The following is a 10,138-nucleotide window of genomic DNA, read 5'->3' as shown; positions in this document are numbered from 1 at the left end:
TCAGGAGTGGCACCTCTTAAGTTGGACTGCCTCATCCCTCCTTGTACCAGGTTAGGGCATCTCTAACCCTGTGGGTGATTGTTGTAGGCAAATGAGTTGGGTTGCCTTGTCCCTCCATGCACCAAGAGAGGGCATCCTTAGCCCTGTGGGTGGGAAGGGAGTGTGTGTGGGTCCCTAAGGACCAGCCACTACTGATATGAGAAGGAGCATACATTCTGCGAGTGCAGTCGTCCTCCGAAAGCAAGGTAGGGGTGAATTTATGAAAATGAATACATATATGTGCAATGGGATTATAAACTTCCATCAACTCAAGTGATGGTGTGAGGAATATGCCAATGACATGACAAGAGATCGAGTCAAGAGAAATAAGCGGCTGTATAAGCAAACGTGTAGCGTGCACAGATATACCCAAGTAAATGGGTAAGTGTGCATAATCCGTAATGGGAAGGAATCTGTGTATGCACCTATTCATAAGAGATGTACATACACATATGAATAAAGTGCCAGTATGTAGACACAGAGAGATCTGGGCATTGTGAACAGAATGATGCAATTGCAAGTGTGCCTATATTGCTATGTAGGTAATCTCAATGAATAGATGTCAATGAATAGAGATAGAAATAAAATTGTACATGTTAATATGAAAGTCGTATGAACCTATCCCGTAAGCACACACAAGTGTATACCGAGGGATAAGTATACATCTATAAGTGTAAATAGAAATGTGTATAAATGTAGCAAGATATTGTATCTCTCTCTCTCTCTCTCTCTCTCTCTCTCTATATATATATATATATATATATATATATATATATACTTTTTTATTATTTTATTTTATTTTATTTTATTTTTTTGATAATAAATCAAAAAGAATAGAAGGGGAAATATTGTCATTTATTTCCTGTTATTGTGTATAACCAGAAGAGAATGGTAATAGGGATGGTTGCCTGCAGAGGACTGTGTGCAAGTGTGGGGGGATGAAGAACCCCAAAGTTCTGTGGCCAATAGCCTGAGAAACAGCAAGAAAGGTGCAGTTGCTATGCAAAGTTGTGTGAAGTCCATGAATGGGCATCAGGACCCAATGAGAAACCAAAAAAACATCATTGGTGGACAGCACAGGGGGCAGGAGCGACGTGCTGTGTCGGCGAAAGTAACTACAGCGTCAACCACATAGGTTACAAATGTGCAGTTGCTTCCCTTGGCGCCGATAATCGTCGAAAAGGATGGTGTCTTTAGAGCACATATCCCCTATCCACAAACAAGGTATTCAACTCAGTCAATGCTGCTTATGCTACCCATTCAGCTTGCACACAGGTAAATAAAAGGTACATTGGAACAAACCCAGACACATCCTCAAAAAAAGGGAGCTCTTGGTTCGTCCTTCTAGCCTCATTGTTCTTTCATGACAAGTCAAACAACCATCAAGGTAACCATGCGTTTGTTCTGTATTATCCGTAAATTCTGTTTCGCATAAATTATTCAGGACTAAAAGGCAATGCCAGTTTTTAATAAAAAAACAAAACAAACTAATTTATGTTTACACATTTCTTGTCATTGCTGCTGTGTGCACATGTCAAATGATTGGAATAAGGACAAACCCGTTACTCCATGATGCAGCGTATCGTTCAAGTGGTCAGTGTGTCCTCACACCTAGCCCAGCAAGTGCTTTGGTATGGTGGAAACTAAGTATGGGAACTCCAGCAAGAGTACAGTCCCCCAGTACAGTAAACGCCCGTCCCCAACTTTAGGGGTGAAATTTGTGTAAACTGGGGTTGGGGACACTTACAAAGTAGTTTACAGTATATATATGTGTGTGTTTGCTTATAATTATGTGGGAGACCCTGGCACAGCAAGATCACCACAGGAACCTGCGCAGATGAAGCAAGACACATCACCGAGGCAAATAAAGCATGTTGTGCACATGGCCCAAGCAACATCCAATGCCACGACAGCACCCACTCACTTGTGACCCACATGTGGGCGAGTCTTCAGGACCCTGATTGGCCTCATCTGTCACCTCTGGACCTACAGCCACCGATCTTCAGTCTGATTCTTGAACCATGGTCATCTTCAAATCCAAGGGATGAACATGATATGTGTATATATATATATATATATATATATATATATATATATATATACATACACACACATAGATATCTATATACTGAGATATATGTATACACACACACCTCTGCCATGATGAAGGGTGCTATAGTTCTAAGATGATCGTCAGTTGAAATAATAATAAATACAATAAAACTCGGCGCACACGCTATCCACTCATTAGAATTTATTCTTCTTGAAATAGACAACAAATTTTTGTTCCATTACACTTCTTCAGGAAGCTGTAGCAACAGGAAATCCAGATTTAGTACTGATCTAAGTACAACCTCCGCTTATCAAATCTACTAAATTTGTAATCACATTTTATAAACATGTTTTATTGAAATATCCTACTCTTCAGTAAGGAACACCATTAAGGCAAGAGGGTACACACGGGAATGATAGCACAATCAATATGTAAGAATTCCTTCCATAAAAAATTTTTTTAATAATATATAAAACATTTTTACCCATTACTTTAGATCATGTTGATACACACAAGCATAACGGGCATAATTGTATGGACAAACTCACTTCAAGTTTACTGTATTCTGCTTATTCTGCAGGAGAATTAATTAGTATTATCAATGATTGCTGGTAGTGTATATATATAATACTGAGATGAAATACATTGATGAGATAAAGTAATATGGTCATTAGAAACAGTAGTATATATTAGTATAAATAGGCACACAAAAATGGAGTATGGAAATGGCATGTGGTAGCAGAGCGAAGAGAGCAACAGCACTAGAGAAAATGAAGACACTTAGCTGCTCGCATTAACTTTGTCAGTCACCCTGCTGACAAGAGTTCTTTGCATATTGTTCCTGTGGAACATGTTAGCAATGAAATTTAATGTGTGAAGCATTGCTCATTTCAAAGCGTGTTTGTAGAATGAACGCTCTACCACCAAATAATAATATGGCTGACAACATCTCGAGTGTTATTAATCATGATGTTTCAATTTGATGGGGATGTCAGAGCATGTGGACAGATCCATTATATACACAGCACCAGCCCACATCTGCTGGGAAAAGAAAGAGCACATGCCTGCTCTTCTCATAACCGAATGAGAGACTATCCTTGGATATGAAAAAAAAAAAAATAAAGAATCAAAAAATTAAAATAAAGTAACAAAAAAACCCCCATTCTGTTTCTAAGCAGCATGAGCAACAAGTGACTGAGATGGAAGCCATCTTCTTGGTATAACCACCACCAAGTTCAACAACAAGCCGACAACAACAACAACAAAGCAAAACAGCCCCAAACTGTTACGATTTCTCAAACTCAAAGCATGGCACAAACAGCTAACAGCCTGTAGCAGTCACCAGTAATGCAAAAACCAATCAGTCCACCTCAAAATGTCATCTCAAGCCCAACCAGGAAGCAAAACAGCTTGCACACACTCTCCACCCATTTTACCGTGAGCCTTCCATACCCTTGTGGTGCAACACTTGCGCTGGGCCACTGGAGGCTGGGACGACTCCGAAGCAGTTCTGGCAGAGCACCGCGGTTGCCGAGGGTCAAGGTCGAAACTGAGGAAACAGTGTCAGGCACTTCTGGAAACTTGGCACAGGCGTAGTGAATGTAGCTCTCCAGTTCTGGTGACAGTTCTGTGACAAATAAATCATCGAACTGATCAGGTGAAAAGTAGGATATATGGGTACTGCATGGTGATTATTTATTCCTGTTTTTTGTTTTCGGTTTTTTCTTCTTCTTTTTTTCTGTTTTTTTTTGTGTGTGTGTGTCTGTGTGTGTGTGTGTGTGTGTTTCTTTTAAATAAGTCAAACAGGAAAAAGAATTGTTGTTTGTTTCATTACCTACACTTCAGTTTTGTCTTGTTTTGTTTTGTGGGTCGTTGAACTGATGAAATGAGCTGATGCACACACACACACACACACTGGAACACACGCTACTTTCCTTTCCTGCTGGCAGATGAGAAACGTTCATCAGTGCCGTAAACTGGATCGGATGAAAAGCGATGTGTCAAACATGCCAACAAACATGTCTCATGTCTTTCTCAGTTCCACAAGCTGTTTCTTTCGCTCAGTCGTGAATCATGGAGCACCATTCTCTCTTTTTCTCTTGTGGGAACACTTCAATGATTTATTAATGCAGAAGACATGTCAGCATTCCCCCCCCCCCCCACCCCCCGCCCCTCTCTCTCTCTCTCTCTCTCTCTCTCTCTCATCACCATCATCATCATCATCATTTACACTCCTCCCCCTCCCCCCTCTCCTTTCTAACCAGTAATTCACTGCCTTTCCTTTCTTGTTTTCTTTCTTTCTGTCTTCCCTCCTTTATTCCCACTGTTTAAAAAATATATTTAGCTATTCATTTGTACTTTATATATTATCATTTCTTGTATTCATTTTATTGATGAATTGACAGATTATTATATTATCAGTAGTAGTAGTGGTAGTAGTGGTGGTGGTGGTAGTAGTAGTATCATCAGTTTTAACTTTATAGGCATCTTTATCTGAACACACACACACACACACACACACACACAAATATATATATATATATGTGTGTGTGTGTGTGTGTGGTAGAGATACATAATTATGAGAGTGGCTCTGCCCCGCCTGAAGTCAGTAGCGCTCTCCACGGGGACAGCAGCCCGAATTTCACATAAAGAGATCGAAGTGGTGTGACAAAATGTACAACGCAATACAATGCTAAAAGCAGTCAGTTTTTGTTTTCTGTAAAAACGCGACGCTGCGCTCGGAAGATGGAATTTCCCAAAGATCAGCTCTCCAGATGATGTTAACGAACACACGTGATTAAAAAAAATAATAATAATAATAAAATAAAAATAAAAACAATCGATTGGATGAACTCTGGTGTAATACGAATTGTTATTGATGATAACAGACTGATCAGAGCCAAACCCATAAACCCAGTGCAAATGTACTGTATTGAGTCCATGCACGAGCACAATAGTGACAATCTATTTTTACTGAAGTTCGACGTTGGCACATGTATATCGCCAGTCTTTTTGAACCTGTGCGGCAGCCGGAGTACCAATACGCATGCAAACAGATCTGTGTGGTATGTTATCAATCTGTACTGAATCAACGCGTGCAAAGACGTTAAGGCAATGATACTCATATCAGGTGGTGCACCACTGTCACAAACAAAAGCCATCGAAGTCTTTGAAGTGTTTGCATCTGCTCCCTCTGTGTTCTTTCGATCCCGCATATCAGGACACACTGACACGCACGGCAAGCACGCACGCACGTACGCACACACACACACACGCACGCACGCACACACTTGCCCCATCCCTCTCACTCTTTTTTTCTGAACACACACACATACACACGCACGCACACACACACGCATACACACACACACACACACACACACACACACACACACACACGTACATACCCTTACAGCCGTGGATGACAAGCACCTGGCGGGTACTGTCGATGGCCTGTGTTGTTGCTTTCTGCATGACATCCTTGGGGCCAGACTCCGCCAGATGAGTCACCAGCCCGCACACCTCCTGCAGCACGTGCCGCAACTCCAGGGCAAAGTGGGCGCTGTCTGGGTCCAGCGGATCATGCACCAGGACCACGTGATAGACCAGGGACTCAGAATCTCCTTCCTTCGTCCACCACAGCTGATCACTGCCCATCTCTGCACCTGTGCCGCCTGTGTATGTGGTTGTTGCGTCCTGGGAGTCCTTGGTCCTGGTCTCCTGCGCGTCGGTCGGAAATTCCAGTCCGTTTTCTGTGACCTCTGCCTGGGTTTCTGCAGGGGGTGGCGCCAGAGCAGCACCTTCTTTACCCCAGACCTGTGGAAATTCTGCCCTGGAAGATGCAGAAGGCGCAAGGTTAGCAGAAGGAGCATGCTGGTGTCCGGTGAATGTCGCGTTCGTGCAGGCGTCTTCAAAAGCCCAGCGGAACAGTCTTTTGGCCATGTTGGTCTCGATTGTGTCGACGAGCTTGGCGTTCACATCCTTCAGCAGCTTGGCCCTGGCAACCAGCACGAGGGTCCTGACGCCTGATTTCCAATCCCCTTCATTCATTTGTCTTCCTTGCTCAGTCAGGTGGAGGAGATGGGTGAGCAGAATGGCATCTTCATGGCGCTCGTCTCGCCAGTATTTATTTATCTTCGTTATCATCCCAGGACCATCTGCATCGCGCTGAGTGATCTGTTGGAGAAAGGTCAGAACAGGCAGTGTGTCGGCATACACTCTCAACAATCGAAGAAGCCAGATCTCAGCTGATGAGTCAGACTTGAAAACTCCTTCGACTTCTTGCTGAAGCCGCAAATACTGACCCAGACTGTAGCAAGACCTCCACACAGCATGTGTATCAGGTCTGTCACCCCGGAACTCTCGGACAAGACGGGACTGGATAAGAACGGCCATGGTCAGTAATGATCGGCCATCCTTTTCAAGCGTCCTCGCTCGTGTCTCGTTTTCTTCCAGGCTGCATTTTTCCAGGAGGACCAGAGCAGACTGTTCGAAAGCATTTACTACCCAGCATGGCTCTGTGTCGATTTGCGCAATTACCAGGAACTGCCCCAGTGCCTCGTTGTACTCTCCAAGCGCTTTATACATAAGCCCAAGATCATAAGATGCTGAGTTGCATTCATTGTGACTTAATATGATTGCCTTGTTCAAATGATGCATGCTTTCAGTCACATATCTGTCTTTCCGCGATAAGTTCTTGTAGATCTCTGACTTCATAGATACCTCAATACTTTTCATTGCTGAATCTCCAGCATGAATTCTCGACCGCGAGATCACCCCAAGCTTTTGCTTACTGGCTCCCCGTCTGGGTCCCACTTCACTGATAAATGGTTTCTTTCCCTTCAACTGATGCTTTGAATTCTCCCAAGCCCGACGCCTTTCCGTAAGAGCCTGTTTCTTCAATGTTAGACCAAGATGATGGTGTGCTAAAGGTGAATCCTGAAGAGCAACGGCCTTCTTCAAAACCGTGAGTGACTTCTGAAGCTGTTTTGTGTAGCGGTAGTATTTTCCTGCTCTAATCAAGCAGGGCGCATATCGGCCCACCTCCTTCGCCTGCAAGACAGTGTCAAAGCACTTGCTGGCATTCCAGCCAGCAGCTTCAGTTCTTTGCAGCACCTCCTTCGAGGCATGCTGTCGTTCCGTGTAGGACTCTGAGTGAATGATCTCTCCCAGTACGGATGCTGCTGCCGCTTTCAGTCCCAAGACGTCTTCCCCACTGTCCTGGATCAGTTCCAGACAGATGTCAATAGCCTTGAGCAATGGAGCTGTCATGTCCTGGACGGGCCGAGTCCACAAATAACCGGCATTTGTTGATTGCCACAAGGTGGAAGCCAACAGCCATTTCCACCCACGCTTGTGAGGCTTCTTCTGGACTTCCTTTTCCATGATGTCCACGGCAGGAAGAATGAATTCACTCCCCAGTTCTGTGTAGCACTCTGCCAGTTCTACTTGGTCTGGTGAAGAACAAAGTGGAACGGTTATAGTCAAATTCATGATAGCTTTGACAATTTTATTTATTTCTTTTTCGTGTTAAGCTTACTATACATCATGCATAAACAGAATGATGACAGGGGATTTTTTTTCTAAGATGCCCCACCATCCCCATTTCAGTGCGATTACTCCCATGCCACTAGTCCACATGGGAATTATTGCCATGAAGCCGCTCACCAGAGGAGACTCACTTCGGAGGTGTTCAATTCTGTTTGCTCTGACTCCGCAAACGCGGCACACCACCTGTTAAGCCGCCAGCTAACGACAACAATCGCTTGGTAACGGAGACAGATTGTGAGAGCGTCACCTCCATAGTGGAGACCGCCACCACTTCCCTCCAGCGACAACCCCATCCCCCCCCCCTCCCCCCCATGAATATGCCAAGACCAAATACAGGAACTCACCCTGAGCAGAGTAATGGAAAGGGGTCGAAACTGAGGTCACCATAAGAGCAACATATAAAAGCCCACAGGATCTGCGACATTTTTTTTCTCTTCCCCCCCCCCCCCCCCCCCAATATCGATAACACCATAGAAAGAGGATGACGACGATTCTGCTATGGCGTTTTAAACTGGGACAACGTGACAAGGCCATACTTAACATTTCCTTCCATAATATAGCCCGGCATCAACCAGGTCAGAGAGACACAAACACCTACAGTGTTGGTTAGGAAATAAAATTTTGAGCAGCACCCTGAAAGACATATCCAGGTGGGCACCGAAAATAATTACCGTAGACTCGAACCCACGTCCTCCCAGTTTTCACTCCGTGACACTAAACACTTCGCCATGGCGGCCGGTATGCCTGGAGATTTTGTTCACTCACTTGAAAGTTCAAGGGGAAATCAACAGTGTGCAGCTATAACATTCACCGAATACTATCTGTATTTAAGGTACTAAAGAAATACAATTTCAGCATGCATTGCACAGCGCGGGACACCTGTCAACGTGTCTGCGGGTGTGGGTGCAGGTGTTTGGAAATAGAGAGTGCCTTTTTGTGAGAATAATAAATAGGGACAACAATAATTATGTATAAATCGTCTTTAATGTGACAGCTTTCCGCGCAACACTAAAACGAAGGCAGTTACGACACGTGGATTAGTAAAACAAACGCATTAATACGGGTAATGTTCACATGTACGGTGGTAGCTGTTTATAGGACTTGGCTATTTTTCTCTGTGTGTGTGTGTGTGTGTGTGTGTGTGTGTGTGTCACGGTGTGTGTGTGTGTGTGTGTTGTATTGTGTTGTATTGTGTTGTGTTGTGTGTCTGTGTGTGTGCGCGCGCGCGCGTCTTTGCGTTGTATGTGTGCATGAGTGCGTGTGTGTATGTGCATGTGCGTATGTGTGCATGTCGTTTTGTATGTGTATGCGTGCGTGCGCGCAGGACTGATGAAGCAGTCCCACATAACTACAAGTGACGTTTCTTTGTACCTTCACACATGATTCCATCATAGATGTCGGGCTTCCGTCTCTCCAGCGCACTGAAAAGGGGCAGAAGCTCCGCTGCCTCTTTCCTCTCCCCTCTCCTCCACAGGATGTAGAACAAATTCGCCGCGGACACCAAGCTGAAAGGATACTGCCCGACAAGATGGCGGGCCTCCTGTTCCGCTTCCTGCTTCCTCCCCAAGAGCCACGTCAGCACAACCTTGAAGTTGGCGCCCGTAAGGCTTCTCAGTGAACACAACCATTCCGTGTTTGGTTTTCGCTGCAGATTCCCCTCCCCTGGTCCCAAGCTGCTGCCCAGCTTGAACTTCCCCACGAAAGGATAATCCCCTTGTGTCGTTTTGAAAAGGCTGAAACCCTGGAGCGGGGCATCTGTCGCAGAACCGTCGGTCCAGTCACCGTTTTCATCTCCAGTTTGGCTGGTCCTTTCCTCTACGTCTTTCCCAATCAGATCCAGAACTTTTGACAGTCTGTTGAAAGAAAACTCAACACGTTGATTGTTATTCATTATCATTTCATTATTCCTGTTAATCTCGAGTTGAAATAAAAGGATATAATTATATTGATTGTTAATCCACTAGGACAAGGAAGGGGAAGAAGAAGAACAAAGAAGATGAACGACAAGAACAGCAACAACAAAGAAAGGGGGGGGGGGAGAAGAAAAATTAAGGAAGGAGGAGGAGGAGAACTGAGATAGAAGAGAGGGACGGGGGGAGGAGAGGGATGAAGAGATGATGGCCAAAATCACAAGAATGTGTATTCCCCGGAAAAAAGAAGACTACTACTACTACTACTACTACTACTACTAATAATAATAATAATAATAATCATAATCATAGTATTGGTAAAAGACTGCAGTTAAAATTAAAACCAACGGACATGTCGAAACATGCAAATTCTATCGACTCCTTCTTTGTATCTGGCCGTTGACGGGTGAGGCGGCCGAATGGTTAGAGCACTGGATCCTCGCCCGTGTTCAGTTTCCGGAGTTCGAACCCCAGTTTCGGCGAAATACCAAATCTCTGACTCGTCCTCTTTCTTCATGTGTGTGTGTGTGTGTGTGTGTGTGTGTGTGTGTGTGTGTGTGTGTGTGCCCGTGCGCGCAGCGCACTC

General features: G+C 44.4%; 1 protein-coding gene across 1 annotated transcript in view; it reads right to left on the bottom strand.

Annotated features, from left to right (window-relative positions):
- Positions 1 to 219: 219 nt before the first annotated feature.
- The window catches only part of LOC143300233 (uncharacterized), a 17,948-nt gene continuing 8,029 nt past the window's right edge, over positions 220 to 10,138 (bottom strand). The window contains exons 3-5 of the mRNA XM_076613816.1: positions 9,014 to 9,495; positions 5,500 to 7,545; positions 220 to 3,719 (exon numbers count right to left, since the gene is read on the bottom strand). Of these exons, the coding sequence (XP_076469931.1) occupies positions 3,463 to 3,719; positions 5,500 to 7,545; positions 9,014 to 9,495 (2,785 nt within the window). The 3' untranslated portion in view covers positions 220 to 3,462. The remainder of the gene's footprint in view (positions 3,720 to 5,499; positions 7,546 to 9,013; positions 9,496 to 10,138) is intronic.

This window comes from Babylonia areolata, chromosome 26 (genome assembly GCF_041734735.1).
Source record: "Babylonia areolata isolate BAREFJ2019XMU chromosome 26, ASM4173473v1, whole genome shotgun sequence".
NCBI classification, from domain to species: domain Eukaryota; kingdom Metazoa; phylum Mollusca; class Gastropoda; order Neogastropoda; family Buccinidae; genus Babylonia; species Babylonia areolata.
This window is presented reverse-complemented; position numbering and strand designations above follow the sequence as displayed.